Below are 27797 nucleotides of genomic sequence, written 5' to 3' on the forward strand. Positions count from 1 at the left end.
TTCTGAGTTCCAGCTTTGGAAATCAGCTGCTTTAATCCTTCTGTTCCAGAATAATAAACAATATTTTTTCCATCGCACATTCACAGCATCAACTCACCTGAAGCTGTGCTGTTGTGTTGCTATAGCCAATACATTTGAAGAGCACTCAGTGACTCACATGCAGTGATCATAAATAGGCCTCTCAGAGCAGCTGCTACCATTAGCACAGGATAGAGCCTCCATGCAGATCCCATGACACATTCCTCCCAGGGAGCAGCAGTTTGATCTGCTTTGAATACATGAAAGAGGATAACTGTGGGAATATTGCAGAGCAGGTTGGGGAACACGAGCATGCATTCAGGTATAGAGAGCTACAGAACTACGTTTATTTGAAAGAAAAAAAAGGGATTGTCTCAATTCTATTAAAGGGGACCTATCATGCAAAATGCACTTTTTGATGTCTTTTATACATAAGGTGTGCCGGGGAACTCACGCAGCGTCAGAAAATAAAACCCTCTCTCTTTTACTCCGTACCCGAATCTCTAAAAACGAGGCTACAACGGAGCTGATCCAGATTTGCGTCCAATATGACGTAATATCGGAAATGTAGGCTGGCTTTACACCCACGGCCCTATCAGAAACTTTGTTATCAGAAACAATGCCCGACTGTTTTGGACGTAATATGGTCGGTGTTCACATTAGCATCGCTAACACTCAGAGCTAACCTGTACTGGAGAGCATGTGTGTGAAGAAGCAGGAAATAAAAAGGAACTCACCTTGTGGTATAACCGGCAAGAGAGAAAGCCTTTGAGCTCCATACTGTTTCAGAAATAATCCTTGATAATCCATGATATGGCGTTTCATCACCGCAGAATCTGCCGGTAGCATCTCCCGCATGAGCTAAGCCCCCTCCACCTTTTTTTAATCAATTTTTTTTTTTTTTTTTAAAGCTTTACACCCCAAATCAGCACTTTTGAAACAGGAAGTGAAATAGAGGGATACTGTATGAGGCATGGCTAGAATGGGTGATCTGTTTGGTATTTTGAGCAAAACACTTCATAGACATGTTTTTTATATATTTGTATATATCTTAGACCTATGCTATTGCCTAAAAATAGCATGATAGGTGACCTTTAAAGATTTTTTGGTCACTTAAGGGGAAACCCCAAAAGGATAACTGCTTTGCCCGGATTAATCTATGCTAAGATGCTACAAGAATTCAAGTGTCCAATAAAAAGACTGATACTTAGAGGCTATGAAATTAACGGTACAGACATAATATTTACATAACATTTACATAATATTACTAGAATTGCTATAAGAAATCTGTTAGCAAAGTGTTAGCCATTTACATATCCAGCGAGTCGTGCTTGTGTCCACCTGACAAATGTTTTTCCAACATTCACTCTTCCTAAGAAAGACAAGGTAAACTTAACTATGTGCATAAAAAAAGAAAAGAGGAATAGTTTTGGCGAAAACTAAAAAGGTACCATGGGGTCAGATTATAATTTTCCAAAGGGGGGTTCGTTTAGCATGAAACACTTGAAATAACTAAAGGACAAGTTAAAAAAGAAAGCAGAAAGAAAGGGAGGCTATAGAAAACTATTTCTGCGTTAGCAAAGATTGAGTCAGAGCTAAACATTTCAGATGTGTGTATCTCACACTGCACTGTAACTTTTATTCATGTATCTTTGCTTTTAAATGAGTGTTTTTAAATGTCATTTCATAATATGTTTCTTAATGCTCTAAATGTCTTTCATTTTTGTAAAGCACTTTGAATTGTGTTGTGTTGAAATGTGCTATATAAATAAACTTGTCTTGCCTTCCTATAACTCTGTCTTTGGTCTCCACCATCTCCTCAATTAAACATCTGGCTCCTTAGCTGCTAAATGCCAACAAATCAAACACCACACCAACAGTTTGAAACATTGCTGATGGACACGTTGCCCAGATAGTCCAGAGCCATGTCTATGTTCACTATTTTCTCATGTGTTTGATGCTGGGCAGTGTACAGGGTGTCTTTCTAGCCTTTTCACAGCCTTCACCTAAAAACAGCCCTGATGAGATTACAAAGAGTAAACCAAATCAATACAGTAGTGTGCCTGAAGACAAAAAGCCTAAAGAACATAAACGGCGCTGTAAAGCTGAGAGGTACTGCAGAATTGGATAACAATATACTGTTGATGAATCCATCCTTTTCACTTACACTTTTTTATGTCATTCATTGTTAATTCAAACATATTGATTATAGCAGCTTTAAACCAATAAAAAACACTACGGTTTCAAAGTGTTGTGTTGACAACAGTGGCTAGAGAAACTTGTTCTCCAGGCCGTCAAAAACCACATCCCAGTCAGCCTAGGCCCCAAACCAGTTTGCCATTATCGACCTGATTACAAACAATGAGCTTACTTCACATAGGGAGGAAATTAACAATCTTGCAGTGGTGATCAAATAAACAAGCTACTGCTTATTGTATAATACAATACATAAAACTTGATTTCCTCAGAATCAGCATTACAATCCAGGACATGATCCTCCCACATCTCCACCTTCTATGGTGAACTATTTATTTGAAAAGGCAACAATCCACTATACTGTATACAAGTTACACACTTTTACAGAGGAGCAATGTAACTCATTCTGATTGAACATTACAAACTAGCATGGGACGTGCACAGCGCAGGACGGGAGAGCTCTGCAGCGAGTGATTAAAACTGCACCGAACATCATTGGAATATCTACATCGAATCAGCGACTTTCAGGAGAAGAGGTGCCTGCTGAGAGACCACAAGATATTAAAAGATAAACCAAACACGGCCACCGCCTGTTTACCTAGCTACCGTCTAGCTAGAGATACAGAAAAAACCATTGCTGTAGCACCACACTACAGAGCAGCTTCTTTCCTTAGGATGACTTTACTTCCTCTTTCATTCCACACTATAAAAAATCAGTTTTGCTTTTGAGTTCTTCTTAAGAGGCGTACCTGTTTAAATGGTGCATTTCACAGCATTCAGGGCCAATGAAAACAAAACTAGTCTCTTACAGCCAGAGAAAAACAAACATTAGATACAGTGCCAAACAAACTGGGCTTTACCAAAATAGCAGCTTTATTGAAGGAAATGGCCATTTCTGCGCAGCGTAATTGTGACAAAGGTAACTTCGTCACTGTGGACTGACGGCTTCGAGCCTTGTAACTCAACACTTTAGTGAACAGTTTGCACTTTATTAGCGTGATTGCACAGTACCGTTTGGCATGGCATATTTGCACATTTTATATAATTTATACTAATTATTGAGATAGTATTTATTAAAGGATTAAACCGTATTAATTGAAATGTCGTCTGGCAGGTGCTTGTCGGGTCCTCGGCTCCGCCTGACAAGATAGGGGAGTTAGCGAGAGCGCCGAAAGTGCTTATGCTGGTGTAGAATGATACGGGTGCAAATAATATGTGAGGGTGTAGAAATCATAGCGTTAAGTGGCATTAATTGTACAAGTGCTGACTGCGTTTAGTTGGGTTTGTATGTGTGTAATTCTGTTCAGTTATGTGTTTGAAAAGTGTTCCCCCTCCCGTTTTGTCTGTTGCTCCTGATTATGTTCACCTGGTGTCCAGTGTTGTCTCCCCCCCCCCAACTGTGTCTTGTTGGCTTGATTGCACATGTGGGTATTTACTTAGGCTCTGTGTTTCCTGTTTGGTGGAGGGAGGTAGTGGGTGTGAGATCCTTGTGGCTGGAGAATGTGTTCAGGGAGAACAGCAGGATCGAGGCTGTGAACTATGTGCACATGATTTTAATAAATGCCCACGCCGGGTTATAATTTTGGACGTTCTGCCTCTGCCTCCTTGCTTGGTCGGGCCGCTCAATTGTCAGCGTCACAGTAATGCACGAGGCCAACAAGCCTTTCGGTCACTTACTGATAAAGAAATAATTCATGATGGAACAGCTTTAACTAACTAACAAAAGGTTATGTATTAAAGGTAGGGTAGGTAATTCACTTTAGAAACACTTTTTGTTATATTCCATGGAATGCTCTTAACATCCCGATAGCAATGAATAAATTAAATGCTTTGACAATAAATACATAAAAACATTTCATCTGTGGAAGCCGTGGTGCTGTAAAAAGCACGACCAATCATCTGCCTCGGCCCGCGGCAGATAACTGGATGGCCTACCTGCCTTTCAGCCTTCCATCTCGTGCACAAACTTATCCCGTGTCCTCATTGGTCATGTGCGCGTTCGTGTGTGTTGGAGGAGGGGCTCTGTAAGGAAGTCTGAAGGAAGGGTACTTTCAAATTCTAGCGCACTCGAGCTGGTTTCTCCATTCTTACCTACCCCACCTTTATTTAAAAAAAGATCAACAACAACATTAGATGTACTGTTATAGGAAACAATTTAGATACACTTCTCTTAGGTTTTTTTTCTTTTTCTGACCTGCAGCTGGTATTTGTTCTCTGTATGACAGAAATGACCTTTGAAAACACACATTTGGTCGAAAATTCAGTGCGACAAACTGGGTCATGACTGTGTTGCATGCACAGTAGACATTTTGTTGAAGCTTCCTCTTGTAGTGTTATGTATTATAACACAACACGTTCACCATGAACTGAATATAGAATGATATTACATACACAGTGAGGCTAAAGGCCAACTGAGCACACTGAAACCACTGAAACCTGACGAAATTCAAAACCGCAACCACTCAAAAAGATTTGTTGTGAAATGCACATCCTGCAGTTCTTCAGTTTCATTCTGAAACATAATGCTTATTAACTCTGGGTGTGTGGGTGGGTGTTTCCAGCTAGAGGTGGTGTTGGGTGTGCTGGGGAATATTAGAACGCTGCAGTGTGAAGACAACCAGACTTATTAGAGGGAAATAAAGGATTTTGTTACGAGACGTGTCAGGAGATGTTATCAGTAAAGGTGGGGTACATGTGATTACATTTAGTAAGGCAGAGGATCATTTAGAAGACTTTTCTTCTGAGGGCCAAGCTCATGGGTTTCTGTGCCAAAATGTCAACAACAACAAAATATCTGGCATTTTCAAGAGACATTGAAATTCAACACTGACTTCCTTATTGCAATTCTCATTGAATTGTATTTACTGTTAATTAACTATTAGTATGACTCTAACTCAAGTCTCAAGTTACGTATTTCAGTGGAAAGCCTGATGTGAGAGCCGAACATCCCTCAGCAGATTTGAACTCATTTTGAAGCTCTTGAAGTCAAACAGAAAGGAGGTGAAAACAATAAAGAGTTGATATCTCCAAACAGACCTCTGCCTATATTGCTTCCTGCACCTTTCTAAATCCGGCAGCAGAATAAGTTCCAAGAGAAGTTTCCCTGCCACATATTTTCAGTTATTTCTTCAATGATTGTAATATCTTTTCCACAGGTGCATAGCCTTCAGATTTAGGGCAACCAGATGATAGATGAAAGTGTTAGAAGTCCTATTTTCTGCTGTTACAGGTGTGTGCAGATCTTTTCTTGCTGTTCCTTATCTTGATCCGCCTTTGCTTCTGGGAATATGTGTGTCTGCTGTTACGTTTTGGCAGCTAAAACAGAGTTACAGTTTGTCCTGCCCACGCACAGCCAAGGTGCCAATCTGTTTTGAATCTGCTTTTTTCTCTCCAAGTGATAACTGACTTTGATCCCAAATCCTGGCATCTTGAAATATGTGTGTATGTTAGAAAGATATAGAAGGAGCAAGGGCTGATTCCAAACCCTCATCCGTCCTATTTAGTCTTAATCTGCGCATAGTATCGCCAAAACAGGATAACTCTGTGGTGTTTCTTTGGCATAACATCATATTTTTTGTAATCTTTTACCAAATCAATAGGTTGCAATATGATTGAAACAGTACTTCTAAAAGGGAAGCTGCAGCATGAAGCCTGTTAGTCTACAAAGTACTTTAGTAAAGTCTGCTCTACACTTGCCGGTCATTATATTTTTGGCCTCTAGAGGGGACTAAAGCTGAATGTTTTCTTTATGATCATGCCTTTCAAACGGATGACAAACAGCAGTATAAAGAGGCAGATTGCACATTAACGGCCAACAGTTAAACAGTGTCCACTCTGACAGTGAGTGTACATGTTACAACATAACTTTACTTGTTCATACGTTATTGGAATAAACCTTTGATTCCAAATCAATTCAACATTTGATATCAGTCTTTTAGGTATTGGAATGAATGCCATTGTAACAGTAAAATTAGGTTAGGGTTAGGGTTAGGGTTATGTTATGTTATGGTTCTATGATGTCAGAGTTTAAAAAGGATATGCCACCACAACAAAGTCATAAGGCATATGGAAAACATATGGTAAGGGACTACTTTCTCTCCCCCCCTCCCATCTCTCCCCTCTTCTTTAACACCCCCGCCCCCCCACACATACACACAGACACAACAAATCCAGCACCAGTCACTTTTTGTGCTTCGATGGAAAATATGTTGCACTCTCATTTGCACTATGTACACTATTTTTTTTTATATATATGTTTTGTGTTTTTTTGTAAATTATTGAGTGTTCTTGTATTTTAATGTGTTATTTTATACCTCAGGACTGTGGGAAACAGTATTTCGATCTTTCTGTGTACAAACATATTTTGAGATTGTCAATAAAGTTGAATTTGAATTAACTTGACTACTTGTATTGAAAATAATTAATAATATTGTGCAAAGTCTGGAATAAAATGTCAACACAATATGTGGCCAAGACATTGACTGACTCCAGTTACGTTTTTTGGGGCTTTTCCTTATGATTTCTAATGAGGATGTTATTTTTTGTCAGTATTCTTTGTCAAAAATGGCATAAAATGTTAACTAGGAAGTTGAATTTCTATTTCAATATTCTCTTTTCTTCATAAGAGAACAAATCTTTTCATGCCCTCAAGCAACTTCTTATGCAGGCCCGGCTCTAGCTGCAACACTCATTGTTTCCCTCTGCTTTGTCAGCTGCTTTGCCTCCTTTAAGACATCGCTGTGCTGACATCGAACTGTAAGAAGTTCCATAGTGTTACTTTTTGAATACCCTACCACCACAGTGATAGTTGTACAGCTTATTTAGATTAACCATGTATTAATATTGATCAGAGGAGCTATAAAGGGCCGGTTTATGCGATGTGTGACTTTTCAAAATGCTACCTGGCTTACTTTCAATTCATGTGCGAGCATTAGTCTCCAAATGACAACCCCAATGGGTTTCATGACTATGTATTCATCGGGCACGATCAACGTGAGGAAAGTACAAGCATGGCAGAGGAGATCAATCCTAACCGACAATAGGATCCCTTTTATTAAAAAACTTGCCTCCTTTCCTGAAGTACATCCAGAGCTGAGTCTTCTTTATATTGGAGTCTCCCTATACCTCACTGAGCGTGATTAAATATCCTTTCTTCTCTCCTCTTTTTGTGTCTCCCCCTTCCCTCTTCTCTTTTTGCATTCTAGTACGTGTTAATATTTCTGATGTTGTTGTTGTCCACTTTGGTAAATTAAAAGAAAAAGAAAAAATAGTATTGGAGGGTAGAAAAACCACAGAAACCTTCATAGACAGACAGGGGAAAGTTCCTATTAAAGGTCACCTATTATGCAAAATCCACATTTTCATGCCTTTTATACATAAACATGTGTCCCCTTTTGTAAAGAGATTCTGGAAGTTTCAGGAAAAAAGATTCGCTCACTTTTTGTCCTGATCCATTTCTATAAAAATGAGCTGATCAGATTTTGGCCACTTTATGATGTCATAACGATGTTTTGGCTTGTGTTACCATTAGCCAATCACCAACCAAGGTAATGCCCCCCCTCCACCCTATCACCTGAATCTCCTCCTAGAGTACCATTAGGCGCGTTCACATCGCAGTACTTTTCCCACTTTAGTTCCAATATAGTTCCGAAATGTCACGTTCACACCAAAAAGAGCCGGAACTAAAATTAGTTCATGAGAACCTTTTTACCTCCTTTTCAGTCCCTGCTAGAGAGCAGGGACTTTCGTGGGAGAAAAAGGTTCCTATGTCTGATTGGCTGGGTGGATTGCAAACCACGCCCCGTAAAACTCCCAAAGAGTTTTGTGAAGCCGCCATTTTATTATCTTCGCATTAGCATTATTAGCATTAGCATTAGCCCAGCGCACAAACAGAGAGAGACTAACTTATGGCAACACAAAAGAAAACATGGGAGCGGTGGAGATGAGGAGGTGTTGGCGTTCTGGCGATTTACTCGGAAGGCTTCAGTAGAAGCTGCTGGGACTTCTACTACTTCTACTACTTCTAACTGAAGCCAGTCCCCAACTCTCAGGGACTTCCGACCGGGGACTCCAGGTGGCGTATACGCCGTGGTAGTTGTTTGCGGCCTGCCAGTAAACCCAACGCAGAAGAAGAAGAAGTGACGTCAGCGGCTTCATTTGCGTAATCTTCCCTCAGGGACTTATTCCGGTGTGAACGCGATCTGTACTTAGTTCATGAGAACTAAAGAGTTCTCATGAACTAAGTTCTCATGAACCTTTGTGGGAAAAGTACTGCGGTGTGAACGCGCCTATTGAGTTCTTTTTAACTAAATATCTCTCAGAGGGGCGTGGGGAGTGGCTCCTTATTTTCATCTAAAGTAACAGACAGAGAATCAGAACTTTTGAAACAGGGCTGAAACAGAGGGGATTATGGGATGCTGCAACGCATGATCTGTTTGGTATTTGGAGCCAAACACTTCAGAGACACGTTCTGTATATATCTGAGACCTATAATATATTGATGTAAAACAGTATCATAGGGGAACTTTAAGTAAACTGTTTACCCTTGCTTGTACCGAGTGCACCACTTGTAAGGAAAACAATGTCCTTGATTGGTCCTAAATTTGGCTTCTTCTCATAATAACCGAGCACGTCTCCCTCTGCTCCCAGTCCTGCGTGGAAGAACAGAAGAAACTATTTGTTTGGCTGTACTCTGCGAGACTGAAGTCATTGTTTCATCTGACAGGCAGCTTTGCTTGTTCTCCGTAACAACCTCCCCCCCACTCCTGTCTGCAGCAGGAGGCCTGTGTAATTACATCCAACCCGATCCGCTCTCTCTTACGCTTGATATCACTGCTGACATCGACTTGCACAGCCCCTCCTCTCTCTCTCTCTCTCTCTCTCTCTCTCTCTCTCTCTCTCTCTCCCCAGCGAGTGTGCAGTCCAGCCTAGACTTCAAATGTGTGTGTAGTGACAGCCGAGCAAATGGAGAGGATGAGGGTGAGACAGAGGCAGGGATGAGAGAAGGGGATAAAGTACGGTAGACAGCTGAAGAGGGAACTGTTATCCTTAAAAACGGAAAGCAGAGGATGAAGCCTGACGGAAATGATAAAGGAGGATTTTAAATCAGAAGAGAAACTGTCGGCTGAGTCTGCGAGGTAAGTCAGCAACAAGTATGAATCTGAGGCTTTGCATGTGACAGCACAACAAATAAAAGACAAGTAAACATCCAGACAGTAGGACAGATGTTTTTCCTGTGACGTAATACGGCACTAAATTAAGTAATGATACACAAGGAGGTCTGAAGTTGGGATTGCTCAGACACTCAGACACTCAGGGGAAGTTATAAATTGTTTGTGTTGAAAAACAATCCTCCTCAATCTCTAGAGGAGAAACTGGATGAAACACTCTTTATCAAATCCACCTGTCACACACAGCAGGGTTTCCTATTAGGGTTGTGGGTCTGTAAACTCCACTGAGGCAGGGAGATCTGATCAACAGACCCGACTGATTGATAACAGGTGAGAAGGGTCTGGGTGTGATGGTGCTGTCAACGTTTCCAGACAGCTCAACGTAGACATGTTTGGGGTTTTCGTGGAACCCAGAGAGAAGGAGACAAACAGATGAAGAATTGACTGATAGGGAGAATGAGGTAATTCAGTCAGGGACTCATCTCTGTGAATCACAAGCTATCCCTCACAGGATGTGCCTGCACTCACGCTCTTCGCCACTTATTTATTAATTCAGAACAAACCCTCTGCAATGAGAACTAGGGCCACTTTACCACTGGGTTGTTTTCCAATCGCACATTAAGGCCAATTGTAAGTCGATATACAATATATCTGTCACTATGAAAGGCTTCCAGTCTCTTTGAGTTATTTGTATGCTAACTTTTGTATTTCTAACAGAATGACATCCACTCGAGAGGAGAACGTTTTTACAGCATTAACAGTAATAGTAAACACAATTAAATGTTGGTGTCTTTATTGCATAGAGGAGATGCTCTTTTGTTTTAAATCAATCCGTCTCAGCATGTGACCAAGACTCACTCTATAACTCAAATCTCAACATGAGAATATTTGAATTCTCAAAATAAGTGATATATTTTTATTTTTAATAATTTGCAACTTCTTGCCACAAATAAAGTAACCTAACAAATATTTGGGATTTTTAAATAAGCGCTGGCCCCTGACAGGTACGGTAAACACTATTTGTCGTCTGTAACATATACGTTTATTGTAAACTTTATCGCACTAAAAGATTATGTAAATGTATGGATATGCTAATTTACCAAACGGGAACATAATGGGAGAGAATTTCAATGGTTTCTGAGATTGTGTTTCCATATTTGCATACGGGCCGCCTGAAGCGCAGATGATAATTTGAAGGGTTACGAGGAATTAGACCTGTGTGGTAGAGAGGGAAAGTGCATTTAAAACAAAAGCTATGCAAAATCTGATTCAACACAGGATGTGGGCTTATTTTGGTGAAACACTAGTACACACTGCAAAGTGCGGCTGACTGCTGTGTGGTTGGAGGCTTGCACAGAACCAATGGGATGTTGGCCTATACTGACCCCCACCTGTTGCCCATTAATCCCATTAAAGCATTGCCGTTTCCTAGAACTGTGTATTGTTTGTGTAAGTCTGTGATCATTTAGACTTTATTAGGAATATGAAGTGCGAGTACAATATATATTTAAATAACAGGGCTTCTAAACCTGGACTTTGTCACTAAATGGACACAAAACGAGCTAATAATGTCAGTGGTATTTCGGTTTTGCAGATTGCGCTTTTGCTTTAATAGGAGTAACAATGTATCATTTTCTGTAGCATGTCTGATAATTGTAGAATTACATGTCTGAAATGATTCATTTCATTCATTGAATACACAGGATATATATACATCCCCAAGACCAGACTCTCTAAGGAACTAAACAGAGGGGAAAATTGAAAAAAAATAATAATTTCATAAATGGACTTTATGATACAAAACATCCTTTGTTGACCAGCATTTCTCCAATTTATTAGAACCCGTCTGTGACCTGATGTCTTTTTCAGTTTGGTCACTCATTTCAATTGACAGTAAAGCCTAAAAAATAAGCACTGAAAGGTTTCTGTGACTAGTTTGTCTTTGAACAGTTTCTCATCACCTGTTCAGATCCTTGACGCAGCTATCTCTCTCTGCATGTGATGAATTTGTATATTTAAGGTTATATAGAATTTGTTAAATATGTTGTTCTGATGTCCCATCTCTGCTTGTGTTCAATAACTACCAAATGTTTGTTCTTCTTTTACAGTTCTTCTTTTGGAATTGGGATCTTGTTATAGTGCAAAGGAGAGCACTCAGCATTTCCAGAAACTGCTGCGGGGCTCATCTGTATGGTGGAGCGGTGGTGTGTCACCTTGAAGAAGCTCAAAAGAAAAACGGAGCCTGGACGAGCGCACATCAATCTCTTAAGGGAAAGGTACAGACAGACTTTCCTGCTGTTGTCGAATCTAAATATTTAGCAAAACACAATGTGCATCCTGCCAAGGAACAGTCCCTTTCTACAGTTACAATACATATTGATTTTCCCGCCTCACATTAAGGCATTGAAAAACCTGACGAGAATACAGTAAGTTTACTCCATCTGTGGACATGAGCAATCATAATCGAATGGATTCAAGCTTCTTCAAATAAGTATTAAAGACGTTGTTGATGCTCCGTCTCATTTCATAACAATAAACTATGGACATTATGGAACCAACTTGAGATCTAACATCTGAGTTGACCGACACTGCAGTCCGGGCCTTTACGATGGAATCTGAAGACAGCGTGACAGGACTGTCCACAGCTGCGTTGGTGGCCATCGCCTGCAACGCATTAGTTGCCATCCTCCTACTTCTTCTCTGTCTGATCCTCTACCGAGCCTGCGGGGTCCCCTCCATCCCGGAGAGGCTGCCGGTGCTGGCTCCGATCGAGGGAGAAACCCAGCCGGGGAACGAGCACAAGTACCTGTTGACCTCCTGACTGCAGAGCGAAGAGTCAAATGTAGCAACAAGTGATCGTCTCGGTGCACACCTCCACTGGAGAGAGGACTGAGGGGGCAATGTGACCTGTTAGTGTTACTTATTCAAATTAGCTTCTGGTCTGAGTGGCTGTGACTCACAAAAATGGCGAGATTGAATTATGGTGGAGTGAGGAGACACTTCTTTCAACCATCACTTATTAGATCATTTAGCATGGAGGAATGGCGATGCGTTCAACGCACAGTTCGACAAAAATTGCATGGCCATAAATATGGATGCTTGATTCAAAACGGCCACAATAATGAAATGTTCCTAACACAAAGAACGAATAGCATGTTGTTTTAGGTTTCTAAATATATCCTCTTATTCTCGAAAAAAAAACAAGCACCCCAGTATATTGCTGAGAGCATGGACTTGAGCTTGTGTGTGTGTGTGTCATTGTCACTCATAAATACGGGCGATCTGTGCGGCATAGCGCCCTGCTGAGGGTGTTACATAAGGACTGGAGAGGCTTGGATGAGATTTGTTTCCTCTTCAACACGGCCCTCACACTGACATCTGCTTGTGGCTGTACGTCATGGCCCACTCAATCTGGACTGAATCACAGGACGGACACTTGAAGGGATCAATCATGTGGAATTCTACAGATGGCGAACAGAAGCTGTGCACGTTTTCCCACCACACGTTATCAATACTTGAGCATTTAATCACGATCACTGGAGATGCTACTTCAGACTCAACAAGGCATGTTGTAGAGTTAAAAAGACATTATGATGTGTATGTTAAACTTTACCTTCAAGGCTTTCAGCTAACTAGAGTTACACACTGATGCTGCGATTACCTTTGGAATTTGGAAAGCTGGGAATGAAGCAAACCCGAGATGACTGCGTTTTAGTAAAGTAGGTTGGAAAATAAAATTCAAGTTAGCTTAAATAGCAATACCAGATTATGACAATGCCTTACTCCAAATCTAAGGCGATATCCAGTGTCGTATCAAAATATTGATATATTGTCAAAGCCTACTTTAAGAGGCGATCCAGGCGAAAGCTCTCACTACCATGCAACACAACAAAAGCAAGCAAGTAGTAAATATGTCTAATAAAGATTCTGCTGTGTGTGTAGAGAAAGATAATGTCCAACTTTGCCAGTCATAGTGCCAACATTGCACTGTGACTGACAGCAAAGTACACTGCGTTATTACAAAAACATTCATCACTGAAATATTTCTACAGGTACACTCTGGGAATACTTCTGTTGTTGCCATGACATTGTGACCTCTGATTCTAACTACTGGACCACATTCCCATTCAACCCAAATATGACGAAACAATCAACAAAACTTAAAATAAAACCAACAGTTCTTTGCCCAAACCTGCATAATGCTTCTTATTACCTCAGTAACAAGGTAACTGGTGCAGCTGAAATCTCATTTTAACCCCAGTGCCAGAGTAATCTGTTACGCATTGTCTGTAAAAAATAAGGTGATGGAGCAGCCATCGAAGTAATGAATCACACTTAAGGGAGAGAGTGCTGCATGTGTTCGCAGGAAGATGTGAAGGGCAGAGGATTTCTCTGTAGCAGAGGGGGGGGGAAGAAAGACAGCACTGTGGCAGCATTTGATTCCAGTTGAGCTTCAGAGCACTGGGTGGTGCTTTACTGAAGGACAAGATCATTAGGACCGAGAGGAATGGAGGAAAAGGCAAAATAAAGATAGAGACAGCCATGACTCAAAGCAAAGTTCTCTCCGTAGATGGGATATTCAAAGGCTTCGAGCTGGACCGCTGCCCAGGACGGCGTGTGCCATCCAAGATAGTTTGTCTGGATATGTTCCATAAATGCTTAATCTATTACGCTCATATATCTCTAACTCGCAGTAACTCACCCCCTTCACTTTTTAGCCTAATTAACTTGTACAATACATACTGAACGTGTTTAATACATCCTGCAGAAGAGGTCAGTCAATGCATTGGAATTCTAACGTTGCCTGTTTGACATGTACTGCAGTATGAATAAATGCATTATTAACTGAATAGGATTAATGTTTTGACAGCTTAAGAGAGATGACATGAATTTTTTTTTAATAAACTCAAACAAATCGTTTTTTCTTGAAATGCTGTTTACTGTTGCACACACTGAGCAACTGAACCGTCTTTTTTATGAATGATAAAGAAAGATTGTACCATGTTGCCGTGTTAAACTGTGCTTTGCTCCGGTTCCCTCAGCAGACTGAGGAGCTTCTCCATCTTGGCTTCTTCCATTTCTGAATCCTTAGGCTGATCCTGACCCTTCTTGACCTACGCATACGTGCGCGCACACACACACACACACACACACACACACACACACACACACACACACACACACACACATACAATAATTATATTATGCTTACCAAGCTATCACACACCCAGCAGGCAGGCAGTTAAACAGAGGAGAACACAACACAATCAGGCAGAAATTGAAATGGATGTAAGGTCAATGGCAGCAGAGTGGTTATATTACTCCATTATATAATCATTTCTGTCCACCGCATTGTCAAATGTTCTTTTAAGACATGGTGTTACTGCCTAAAGGGCCCATCAAAGAGATGTTACATCGTGTGGTGTGTTGTGATTATTGGTGCATTACATACTCCTGTGTGTAGAAAAGCACAGACACATTTAACGGGCCGTTATCAAAGCTAATTTACTTTCGTTACAGGCTTTTTTAAACTGAATTGGACTTAGTTTTCTTGATCTTAATCAGGAACTGTTCAAAAGAGGCAACACGCATTACAGCTTGTACCACTGCTACAACTTACTGGGTATACTGTATAATAATAATAATAATAATAATAATAATTTTAATTTTGATAGCACCATTCAATAGACCCAAGGACGCTTTACAATGGGAAACAAAACAACAAAAATAATAATAGTCACAAGGATACACAGGTTAGAAAAAAAAAAAAAANGGGGGTTTCACTGACCGGACAAATGGTCAGTCAGATATGACCTATATAGACTACATAAAGAATGACATTATCAAGATATGTAGATTTGTGTTTGATTGATTAGTAGGCTATTTCAATTAAAAACAAGCCCTGCCTTGTAGAGTAGTGCTTTAAGCTAATTAATACAAAAGTGTAAGCCGTAAATCTTAACAAGGAATTTGCAAAGTGTACAAGCATGTGCCTGGCTTATAACATTTTCAATTTGGCGTGCTGCTGCCGACATGAAATCAAGTGCTGTCACTTGTGCACTTGTAGCATCGATGAGAGGGGCTGTGGCCTTCAAACACACTTCAAATTGTGCTTAGGGGGAATTATAACGGAAGGGAATTAAATGTGTCGGACTTCAACACATTTTTCCTGTCAGAGTCAGGTATCTAACGGCAAATTGAAACACTGGAGTAGTGGGAAATAACTGCTCAGTTCAATGAAGAGCCCTCAGAGCATTTCTGAATATATTTTGGCAATGTACATCTTGTAGTTCATTTCTGTTTTCTGACACAAAGCTCAAAAAAATTCATTAGAACAACTTTTGCGGAGCACCACAGACACACGATGTCAAGCAGACTGGTTCGGTGGGTGTAAGCATGGAGGCATGTGGCGCAGTGGATAGTGCGTTGGTGTTTGGATCAGGGGGGCACAGGCTCAAACCCCACTGCAGTCAGCATGTCGTTGTGTCCCTGGGCAAGACACTTCACCCCAAATTTCTCGTGTGGGGATTGTCCACAGTATTGAGTATGTTAGTTGCTTTGGATAAAAGCGTCTAACAAGTAACATGTAAGCAAGTGAAGAAGCCTTGTCAGCCTTACAGAATGCCCTTCAAATAAGTGAGTACAACACAGTTGAATTGTTACAGTCGGATTGCCAGGCCAATGTTCTGGGTATATTAATGGGCCACCAAGCCAATTGTGCAAGTTTGAGTGGGCTGCTGTGCCAATTGTATAAGATGTAATACTCATAATATTTGCTGTGGGTGTTTGTGCCTGATGCTTATTTGCCACACTGAGTTCCAAAATGCTGTGAGCGCTGTCAGTGGTGCTGAACTGTGCAATTATTTCCCAATTGTACGCTTGAGGGCTACAGTCTGAGGTCGCTAATGAGGTAGCACTGGATGTGTGTGCATGTGTTGCTGTGCTGTACTCATACAAACGGTGTTAATGTGAGTGGTTGAATGAGAACCGTTTATGCGTGTTGCAGCCAGGCCCGGTAATGCCATGTATACACGCACACAGAATGTGTTGTGGGAATAAATGCACATTTCTCTAGTCATTAGAATTTCGTTTACTTGATATGCACCCATGTGACCAACACAAAGAGAAGCCGGAGAGGCTGCAGAGATGACTCTAAATGGGCCCTGATTAAAGTGTTGTGACTCAGTGTGCTATTTGGTTTCCCCCTGTGTTTAGTAGGACTGCTGTGATTACTCCGCAGCTCATTAACCATGGTCATGAGTGGCAACAGCGCCTTCGGTGACTCATTGATTGTGAGTGGCTCTACCTGGATTTTTGTTTGACAGTATAGCTACAACTTGCTTTGAATACAAAATGTATTTGAGCTTTCTTTTCTCAAAGATTATCTTCTCCATTATCATCGTATTAATTGGCAGTTTCATAGTATGAGTGAAAGGGAATACAGAAAACCGACAAAGGGATGACTTGTGAGAAAGATCCATGGCCTGAGCCTACCCTTGCATGTCACTTTGATATGATCAGCCTCTGAACCCACCGTGTGGCAAACATGTTGATTTCCACTCTCATTTGGACAATTGATGTTCTGGCTCTCCTTCCACTGATCATTTCTAACAAGCTTATTCAATTACAAAGAACACTCAACTTCTCTTTGGCTTATTGCTAACTAGCCCAAAGGAGCAAGGGAGAGTAATGAGTTGAGGGGAGGGGGGGGGGCTTCATTCTGTTGTTATTTGGTGAAATTAGCTCGAGGTCAGGACAGTGTCAAGAATGAATCAAGTGATCTGCTTTCATTGATGTGGAACAAGTGGGCGGTGGTGGCGAAGTCCACAGGGACTTGGCTTGGCAACTAGAAGGTCACCAGTTCAAGTCCCGGTAAGACCAAGGTGTCCCTGAGCAAGGCACCGTTCCCTACACTGCTCTCTGGGTGCCGTTCATAATGGCAGCCCGCTGCTCCTAACACTAGGTTGGGTCAAATGCAGAGAAACCATTTTGTTACATAGTACCTGTACTGTGGAATGACAATAAAAGTGAAACAAGTGGCAGCCATCAACAATGCAAATGAGCAGATTTGAATCAGTTCAGATAGTGTAATGATAAGGTGCTATATAAACCAAAATGTCACGACAAGAATCGGGCTGGGCAGTATATCGATATTATGTCGATATCTTTATATGTGACAAGATATTATTAAGTATGTCCCTGGGTTTCAAGGCTGCATTAAGGTACTTTGTAGTTCACCAGGCTGCTTTAGCGGTTCTATTATTTGTCTTTACCTGCTTAGTCATTAAGTCCAGATTAGTGAGGATCTATTGATCATTTATTTCATTTCAATCTTTATTTCGAACAGATTAAAAAAATAACAAATGTGAAAAACAGAATACCGTATTGTTAAAATACAGTATGTATCCACATTCATGATAATATTTATATATTCAACAAAAAAAAAGGTCTTCATATTAATAAATAATAATAAATAATATGTGTCCGAAAGGGAGCAGGAGGAAGCAAATGCTTATTAATTCCCACCCCTTGATCAATGATTGTCCTTTAAATCATTATGCAAGTTATTTACATTTATACATACATATACAATCATTTCTCATCTTCAATCACCTCTCTTCATTCTCATAGTTTTCCAAAAAAGTCTTTCTGTACATCCTTTTAAACTGAATGATGCTTGTGCTTTGTTTTATCTCCTGCTCCAAACCATTCCATAGAATTACCCCACAGATTGTTATACTCATACTTCTCAGAGTTGTTCTGACCTTGAGTTGTTTAAAATGTAGATTTCCTCTCAAATTATACCTACCCTCTCTGTCTACGAACATGTTTTTAATTTCCTAGGAAGTAGATTATNCTAAAAGCTCAAATCCGGCATATTTACATTTTGAAGCATTAATTGTTAAAAGTGTTCATCAATGTGCATTGTCCCTCTTCAAATAAACGATTCAATGAAATGAAAATGAAACTGTGAAATGACATTTTAGAACATTGGCTAACCAGCAGCACTGCATGGAGGTTTAAATCAAATCTTACTGACCACTATATTTAAGCTGGAGAATGAACTCCTGAAGATTTTGCCAAGAAAGTGAAGGCTAAATCTGTTGACAGACTGCCTTTTCATATTTTGTGTTTGTGTTGTCTTTGATGTAAGAAGGAGACTGCTGGAGCCTCTGCAGGGATGCAGCCTGACCATCTGGTGCAAGGAAGGGTGTTCCCTGTACTTCAATGAGTGTTCCATTCTGTCCCTTCGTGCGCATATGTGTGTCTGTGCTGGCAGCCCAAACACTAAATCCTCCTCATCATCCTCACATCATTATCCAGAAAGATCCACATCACATGTATTCTTCTCTCACCTTTCATATGGACAATTTTCCAGCAACAACAGAGCACATCCCACTCCTTTCACCAGAAAGATGAGTGTGCCCCGGCTGCGAGGGTTCACACTGAATATGTCCCAGCACCACACAAACCTTCGCTGTCATCACTCGCTACCAATCATCATTTTCCACCAGAGCATGACTTCCTGTAACCTCCACCACTTCAACCATTATCTGCAGTGTTTTTGCTTTTTATATATTAGCACTAATGTAGCATTGGTACACCACAACTACATTTGAAATTCACACAATAACTTAGGATGCATTTTACGGCTGAAATGACTATAATTTAAACACACTAAAGAAATGTAGTAATTGTATTCTTTAAATTGGAGCCTTTAATGTTTAATAAATACTTTAAAAAATGTATTTACTGTGCAATGTTGTATTGTATCAGTATACTGAGCAGCCCAGGCAGAACTGAGTACTACAAATATAATTATCTTGTTATTGTGATATTCAAAAACATAATTTCATATTTTCCGGGCATTGTGTAGCCCTAATGATTTATCAAATTGATATTGCAATACATATTGTAATTTCTTTTATTTTAACGTATTATATTTGATGAATTATTTCGGCAGATTTGATGACTTTAGGTTGATGTTTTTAAAGTTTCACATCCACAAAATCTAGTATGAACCGATGAAGGTATATTAACTGAATTATGAGGCAGTCCATGTTCAGGGGGTGCACAAAGAGAAAATATGGATTTCAGACTCATCACTGGAGGATAGGCCTGGGCCTTGCATTATTTCAACCTGACACTTGATTTCCTCAACAGCTCAGATGGAGAGGCAAGAACAGAGAGAACCAAGAGACATTTGATTTGTTTGCACTGCACAACTCAGTGTCATTCTTACACCTCAGCTTGCCAGGCACGTCATTATTCTTATGAACACATACAGACACGTACGTCATTGTGCTTCTGGCACTTTGTAATGTGGCAGAAGCAGGTCAGGTTTTCATCAACCGAAAATACACGTCAATGGGCGCACAGCTCACGAGTCACACAGGCTCTAACAAACACGTGTTAGCAAACGACAAATGAACTGAGAAAAAACCTGCAATCATTGGGAATAATGAGCTGATTACCATGAAGCACTGCTGCCACACTGGTGAACGTGAGAATACTAAGAATATTCTTTAATTGTTCAATACAATGCAATTGTTTTTATAAGATGTGATCCCCACCACATGATGAGTATCGCCTCGCCTTGGACTGAATGTTAAACAGTTATTCAGTGAATACAGATCAGATCTCAAAATGTGACATTACAGTAAACACTAGTATAGCTAATGTCAACAGAAGTCTATTTTGCCCAAGCAAATCCTTGGCTGAAATGATAGTTCAGTGTTGAGTTTAGCACACTGACAAATAATAGACCAGTCACGACGACCTTGATCGACACACATTAAATATCCTTGTCCTTCCTGCTGCTTAGATAGAGTGGATATTGTGCTTGTAAAAATGTATGCCAACTATTGGGCTTTTAATGAGTTTTTTTAATAGCTGCTGAAAATTGCCTTTGATCCAGTTTCAGAGAATAACTCGCAACAGAGGCCTGAGATTAAATATGCTTTCCAGCAAAGTCATTTGATTTTCTTCTGTAGAGGATGTTTACAATCAAACAAACCGCTGGTTATATTCTGGATGCATTGCCAGTTATGTACACTTGTTGACTGTAAAGGGACATTTCATTTGTGGTTATGAATTTGTCTTCAACTCTGACGTTTCCTCTATTGGCTGTCAAATCATTTCCATAAAAATGGGTACACTGCATTATGAATTCTGCCTACGAGATTGAACTCAGGCATTTGGGAGTACGGCACACACACGCTATCACATAAGGTGTTTCTCAAATTTCCCAGCTCTCATTTCATTTTTGTCACTCTCACTCCACGTCTCTTGGCACACTGGAAAGGAAATGTGTCAGACACAACACTCTGGACTTTTATAGCCCGGTGCAGACTGGTGTGAGGACAAACCGAGGGGGACAGCTTGCAGCCATAGTAAGAAATGATGTGTAAATAAGCAACCCGGCATCCACTGCAATTACTCTTGGCTGGAATCAATAACCTCTTGGAGGGCAGGAAGCAGCTTTTGTCACAAGAAACTAGACACAATTTCCTGAGGCTTAGCCTTCTGAATAAGGACGGGTTTAGTCAGCTGGGGCTTTAACTATATTACAGGAATAATAATGAAGTGGGGGGCAGGTGGTGCAGCTGTGATTTCACGTGTTCCGTCAGGTGAGTGTCAAGCTCATGTTTTCTTAGGTACACAGCAGATGTGCGTGGTGATAATCATAGTCTTCAGACAGAGCATCCTATAGGCCCTCTCATAGGTCTGAGGCTGCTTGTACTGTCACCCTATATCACCTGGAGCCATGAAATATCTCAGATGTTATTATATGTTTGATTCATTGTATTGATAAAGTTTATGAGTATTGTGTCTTCACTTCTTAACCTAGCTAAAGGAAAGAAACATTCAAGGTGCCCTCTACCAAATCAGTTTTTTATAAATGAAAAACACTTGGATTCCAAATCAAATAACAAATCCAAGCACAAATCATGCTGATTTGGGGTATTCCAAAATACCCCAACAGGCAAACACGTCTAAATGTTTACGTTGCAGTGGTGGGCTGCATGATGTGAGTTCAAACAGACACTTACCGTTGCGTCTGTTGTGACAGCGGCGAAAACAGTGGAGGAGTATGGAGACCAGGCAACATCACCAACTGCTGCATTCAGATCAAAGGTGAACATGGGAGTGCTGAAAAACACACAGAGATCGGCGGTCAGACAGGAAGTCTGTGTCAGGGGAGAACACTGAGGCATGAACTCAATTGCACGACTCAAAACTCAGACTCAGATAGCGTTTCAAAATAAAGACTTTACTGGAATTTGCACAGTAATAAAACAAGGAAAACAAAACCACTCTTTCGAGGAAAACTATAATGCGATCTATAGCATAGGTCCGTGAAAGTTTTGTTTTCCTTGTTTTATTACTGTGCAAATTCCAGTAAAGTCTTTATNCTTTAAAACTCACTGCAGCCAGAAAAAAGCTGTTACCTGAGGAAGAGCATAAAATATTTAGTACCTAAAAAAAGGCATCTTCTCTGCGTTAAGACTAGTTACATGACACTGTGTTCCACAAATGAGCGCACATGCAGTTTGTAATGATTAAACCTCAAGCATTCATCCTGATAAGTGAGCATGTAAACCTGATTTCTTGAAAAGTACCTCGGAGCATAAACGTAGAAGACGTGTTTTCAGGTATGGCCCATTCAATTGCCTCCCCAAAATACATGATCCGTGTGGCTTATTCAACTGTACGCCGTTACGGCATACAATGGCATCTGTGCCTTACTTAAAGGTGGGGTAGGTAGTTTTGGAGAAACCAGCTCGAGTGCGCTGGAATTTGAAAATACACAGCCGGAAAAAATCTGCCACTTCCTTACAGAGCCCCTCCTCCAACACAGACGAACGCACACATGACCAATGAGGCCTGAGATAAGTTTGTGCACACATGGAAGGCTGACAGGCAGGTAGGTCATCCAGTTATTTTAGCCGGGCCGGCTGATTGGTCGTGCTTTTTACAGTACTACGGCTTCCACAGATGACATTTTTGTATGGATTTTTTGTCAAAGAACTTCAGATATTCATTGCTATCGGGATGTTAAGAGAATTCCATGGAATACAACAAAAAGTGTATCGAGAGCCGGTTTCTCAAACTTACCTACCCCACCTTTAATCACAGTTTTGAGTATTCCCTTTTTAAGAAATGTTTCGTAAAGTGGCTGCCAGTTATCAATTGTTACACAAAAGTTAAAAAAAGTTGAGTGTACTGCTTAGCCATCTCACATAAAACCACAAAGAAAATGCAAAAAAAAGAATTAAAAATTCATATGTTAAAATTAGATTAAAATTAAGATAAGGTTCTGAGCACGTTTGAACCTAACAATTTCACTTTAGTGATGTAATGAGTGGTTGTTTAAAAATTCTTTATATATTGAGAAAAGGTTTATTCGTAACAAGCATAAAAGCTGAATTTGCGAAGCTTTTCTTACCAGCAAATTCCAGCGAAGGCTAAATCAAGTATGTTCAGCTTGACATTCACTTCTTGCTACACCCAAACAAAGTAAGCAATTTCATCCAGGTCTACAGGATAGTCTGTGAGATGGAGGGGCTCCTTGATATCAAATCGCTCCCCCTTGTAGCTTTTCCAACGGCCGGCAGGGAGGTAGATGTCACGCTCTTGCTTTCCCGGCTCTAAAACCGGGGCTACCATGAGGTCATCCCCAATCAGGAACTGTGAGTCGATTTTATAGGCCGTTTCATCACCTGTGGCAATCCACCACAGGGGCCGTATGATTGGGTCCCCGGTGTCCAGCACCTCACTAGCCAGCTCCAGGACCCGGGGTGCCACAATACTCTCATGAAGGGCTGTGTATTTTCGTGCAATTTCAACCACCTCGTTGTCGTATTCCCATGGCGGAATAGAAAACTGCATGGAGGGCATGAAGGCTATCAGCTCCAGCCAGCGGATATAGAGTTCTCGATCGGGTAAGACATGATTTCCCTCTGTGCGGTTCAAATAGGCATTCCCTCCGATCATGTCTGGTAGAATAAACTGATAGCCAAGAATGCTGATGGTAAGCACGGTGGGAATAATAGATTTGAGACCTAACTCGTAGCCCCAAACAGAGTCTCTGTCAATTGGTCTGAAGAAGCAGGATATGTTCTGGGACTGGTAGCCACTGCGCAGCTCAGCTCTATCATTGTAGGGAATAGCCATTTCCGTGTAACGTCTGGTGAAAAAACTTGGGTCCTGAATGGGAGTTCTGGTACTGAATTTCCATGGTAAGAAGCTAGTCTCTCCTGCGTCAAATTTAAAGGATGACACTCCGTACCTGGAACGCAGTGAACGTAGCTTGGAGGAAAACCAATCACGGGCTTCTGGATTTGTGAAGTCCAAAATGCCACCAATGCCATTCCACCAGCGCACCAAGGCAGGCAACCGGCCTGTAGGCTCACGGACAAACAGCCCCCTCTCTACGCAAGTATGAAAGTTTTCCGAGTCATAGTTAACAAAAGGGTGAATCCAGAGTGACGTCAGAAATCCATCTGATTTCAGCTTCTGGAACATGGCGGTGGCATTGGGGAACTTAGTGGGGTCAAACTCATACTCTCCGTAGCGCCTTGTGTAGCGATCATCTATTTCCAGTTGGCTACAGTTAAATTTATACTTGCGTATGTTGGCAGCATACTCCAAAACTTTCTCTTGGTCAATATCAGTCTTATGTAGAGCCCAGGTCGACCATATAGGATGGCGAAACATGACTTTGGCAGGCACTTTGTTTGGTTTGTTGAAGTATCTGCGGACCATGTACTTGTGCATGGATGTCACATCCAAGCCCACGCACACTCTGTAGCTGAGTTCAGCACATGGCTCCTCTCCTGGGTTTGGCTTGAAGGGACTGTCATTGTATCGTGCCTGGAAGGACATGGTCTTCTCTGTGTCATTCCAGCCCAGGTGGAAGGGTACTGAATTATTTATCTTAATGGCTGTAGCATTGGATGAAAGCCAATAACTCTCTAAAATTCCTCCAAATTCATTGCGGTTTGCGTAGATGTCACTTGTAACAAAGGGTTTGGGAGCCTGTTGGCCTTTAATGGAAACAGGCCAGTGTTGTATTGCTGACACAGCACCACCATACCAGTGTGCAAACGTGTATGTCATGGCATGCTCAACAGGAATGTCAGGAACCAGTTCTTCCCAACGCACACGGTAGCATTGTACCGTGTCCTTGGGCCGCACCGTCTCGATGAAGAAGTTCAGTTTTCTATCAGTGGTTTGTCCGCAGCTCAGCATCTCCCCCTCTTTGGAGCATGAATCCAAATCCAGTGTACCTGACCTGCCAAGATTTAAATATATTTGGATTTAAAAGCAATATCAAATTTATTTTCAAAAACGACTTGATTACATATAAAGAAATATTCTAATGAACCTGAAATATGCATCATTACAAAAGCTTAAAAATGTGAAGACCATTGTAAAATACCAACCTGAAATCCATTCTGAATACAATAGACCCTCCCTGGTTGCGGATAATGTAGCCATCTTTATTCAGATCCAGGAGCTGAGTCTTAAGCAGCTCAGCTTTGCGTATAGAGGCTATATAATAACACCACGCAGTCACTGCAGCAACTACCAGCACCAGGCCGATTACCCCGGCTCCGACTAAGGGTCGAGTGTCCTTGCTGTGTTTCTGCTTGGGGATAACATCTGTAATTGTGCCTCCTGCTCCTCCTGGCACAACTTGATACATGACTTCTGCTGTTCGGTTGGCAACTCTGAGTGTTGCTTTTTAAGAGCTCATAGAAATATTTTCCAGGGAACCTTGTGTGCCGCACTCTGGCCCCGTCTTTGTGTCTGCCTGCCTGTCATGAGAGAGAGATAACAAGCATTGAAAAGTCAATGTCAAAGTCTTCATGCAATATTTGCTTTTCTCATTGAAACAGTATTTATAGACAAAATGCATTGAGGATCAAATAACAAGGCATTCTGTACCTTTAGCCTTTGGACAGAACATTCACGTTATATATCTTACCAGCTGTGGTTAGTCGAGATTACTTTAAATCACTTAACTATCAGGTAATTTCAGGAAAATAGCCCCAGCCAGAAAAACACTAGCTGCCAGGCTTGTTCTCATTCTATTTTGTTTCCTTGTCAGTTCAAAGCCTCTATTACATTTCTGGCATTGTCTTACATGCTCTGCATTGCTGCACAAAGGGATTCCAAAGCACTTGGAGGCATTATGCTGTCAGAATGTAAACTTTTAAGATGTGTGATTTAACAAAAACAAATCTACTGCCAATTACCCGTAAGAGGATAAAGTGGATGTTCCCAGCAGTAATTCTAACATACGAGTTCAATTGAAAAAATACTAATTTGTATGTAAGGAAGTAGAGGAGCAGAAAAGGGGATTTTGGCCTTAATGCTCTGCCAATGCCGGGAGGGAGAGGAAAGAATACTAAGCTTGGAGGGTGTGCTTCATCACGCCAGATCAACCAAAACTGCCAAAAAACAGTTGTTGTTGATGTTAGTTTCTATTTCATTTAGACCAGTCTGTCCCTCCCAGTAGTGATACAGCAAAAACGTTTACGGGTAATTAACTACCTGATGTTAGTTATTGTGGTTTTGGCTAGTCAGAATAGATTAGATTAAGGTGCATTGCCGACAGAGGGGAGTTCAGTCCCCTCCCGAGTACTCCCTATATGCTGACTTGTCCTAACTGCAATTGACCCTCCTGGTCTGCACTGGCAGCAAAGGTCGATAATAAAAAATGCTTGCTATTAATTAGCAATCTAATTGACTAATTCTGTGTTCAACCACCCTTAGTATAGATTTCCTCCAACAACAGGACTGATAACATGAGCCCATCATTAATTAACAGATAACTAACTGTTGGTTTCCTGGAGATCCACTCTGGCTGCAGAAATTGACAAGGTGGTTTACTGTATTCATATATTTATTTATATTGAAGAGGGAAACACATAATCATAATTATTTGCATTTATCTAATCAACTTTAAATCAAAATACAAGTTGTTATTAATCAATCTGTTGTCTGTTTTTTCATTTAATTTATTCGATTCAAGTGTAAAAACAGTGTGTAATATCCACTGAAGTGAAAAATGTAATTAATTAAGAAAACCAATGAAACATTATTTTCTTAATTAATCAATTATTTTTCTTTTAAAGTAAAAATGCATATTTCCACAGTCCAAAATTACACAGCACATTTGAGAAGCTAGAACCAGAAAGTTTCGGCCATTTTCGCTTGAAAAGTTACTAAAAATGTTATAGTTTAAACAAAAATACTTTTTATAATCAATTCCTCGTTGCAGCTCTACAGAAAATATTCATATTCGTAGGATGCTGGAGGCCAGAAAGCTAACTTTAAATTGTTTTTAACAAAACAATGTAATTAATTAATTCTATAATTCTTGATATTATCTACAGTGTGCATCAACCTTTTGAAAAAGGTTTTCAAAAGTGTATGTCCCTATAACTGATTAATCTTAACACTCTTTAACTACACACAAAGACAACCCACCCTGTTTTCCAAGCCTGCTATAGTGGCTTGTTTTTCTCATTGAAACAGTGTGAACAGGCAGACTTGGAGCTTTCTTTGTTTATGCTGTGATAAGGAGAAGGGGGTATCAAAGCTGCCACTTCAGCCGATCCACTATCTTTTCTGACATGGAAAAAATAGACACAGAAGTGCTGATACATTCGGAACAGAAGTGTGAGAAGCCTCACTATACCGTAAGAAGCACGCGCGTGTTTGTGTGTGCGCGTGAGAGTAAGCGTGTGTGTTTACAGTTATACTCTGCTAACTTAGATAAGCACACGGCAGAACTTTACAGAGCTAAAGTAAAGTCTCACTGTGAATTAGTTTAACTTTTTACTTAAATTATGCATATTTAGTACAAATATAAATAAAAATGTAGGCTATAATACATGCATTATTATAGCCGTACTGAAAATAAATGTTCCTCGCTAATGTACCCACAGCGTCTACATACAGTATAGTCAGATTTATAGAAAGTCGTTGTTTTGCGCGGTAGTGCAGGAAAGTTAACGGAGGGAAAACAACCCGTAATTCGTGAGAGAAAAGTAGCATAGTATTATCGTTTACCCTCATGCTAAACTTTTAACTGTTCATTATAAATAGTTTGTTGCCTACCGATCTGCAGCTGCCCCCTCTGCAGCTCCGAGCACAGCGTGTTTGCTTCAGTTCACAGAAAAATACCAAGAGGCATTAAGGCATGTTGATTGATGTGTATCCGCCTTGAATACGCCCACCGCAGCATGGGAAATGTAGTCCAGTAGGTGGGAGCATTACCGTTTATTTTCTCATTATGTATCAATTACACTGTAGTACATCATTCAAACCTGTCACACGAGTTAAATTACAACGTTTTCTGCATAGCAAGTGAGCCTAAAACATTTTGTTATGGGGACT

General features: G+C 40.6%; 1 protein-coding gene and 1 long non-coding RNA gene across 2 annotated transcripts; one reads left to right on the forward strand and one right to left on the reverse strand.

Moving 5' to 3' along the window:
* Positions 1-9147: 9147 nt before the first annotated feature.
* Positions 9148-14303, forward strand: LOC104965469 (uncharacterized). Its single transcript, XR_800533.1, has 2 exons — positions 9148-9350; positions 11492-14303. It is a non-coding gene; the product is annotated as an uncharacterized lncRNA (long non-coding RNA).
* An 8174-nt stretch (positions 14304-22477) lies between these two features.
* myorg (myogenesis regulating glycosidase) lies at positions 22478-27590 on the reverse strand. Its single transcript, XM_010794475.1, has 3 exons — positions 27519-27590; positions 24833-25207; positions 22478-24681 (listed from the first exon to the last, which is right to left on the reverse strand). The coding sequence occupies exons 2-3, from the start codon at positions 25093-25095 to the stop codon at positions 22890-22892; spliced, it is 2055 nt and encodes a 684-aa protein (XP_010792777.1). The 5' UTR covers positions 25096-25207; positions 27519-27590; the 3' UTR covers positions 22478-22889.
* Between the last annotated feature and the right edge of the window lie 207 nt (positions 27591-27797).

This window comes from Notothenia coriiceps, unplaced genomic scaffold, assembly GCF_000735185.1.
Source record: "Notothenia coriiceps isolate Sejong01 unplaced genomic scaffold, NC01 NC01_scaffold00002072, whole genome shotgun sequence".
Lineage (NCBI taxonomy): Eukaryota > Metazoa > Chordata > Actinopteri > Perciformes > Nototheniidae > Notothenia > Notothenia coriiceps.

Bases quoted from the DNA above. Each gene is read 5' to 3' on its own strand.
- myorg (XM_010794475.1), bottom strand. From the start codon at position 25,095: ATGTATCAAGTTGTGCCAGGAGGAGCAGGAGGCACAATTACAGATGTT. The intron at 24,682-24,832 runs GTTGGTATTTTA...AAATCTTGGCAG, and splicing joins GTATTCAGAATGGATTTCAG to GTCAGGTACACTGGATTTGG.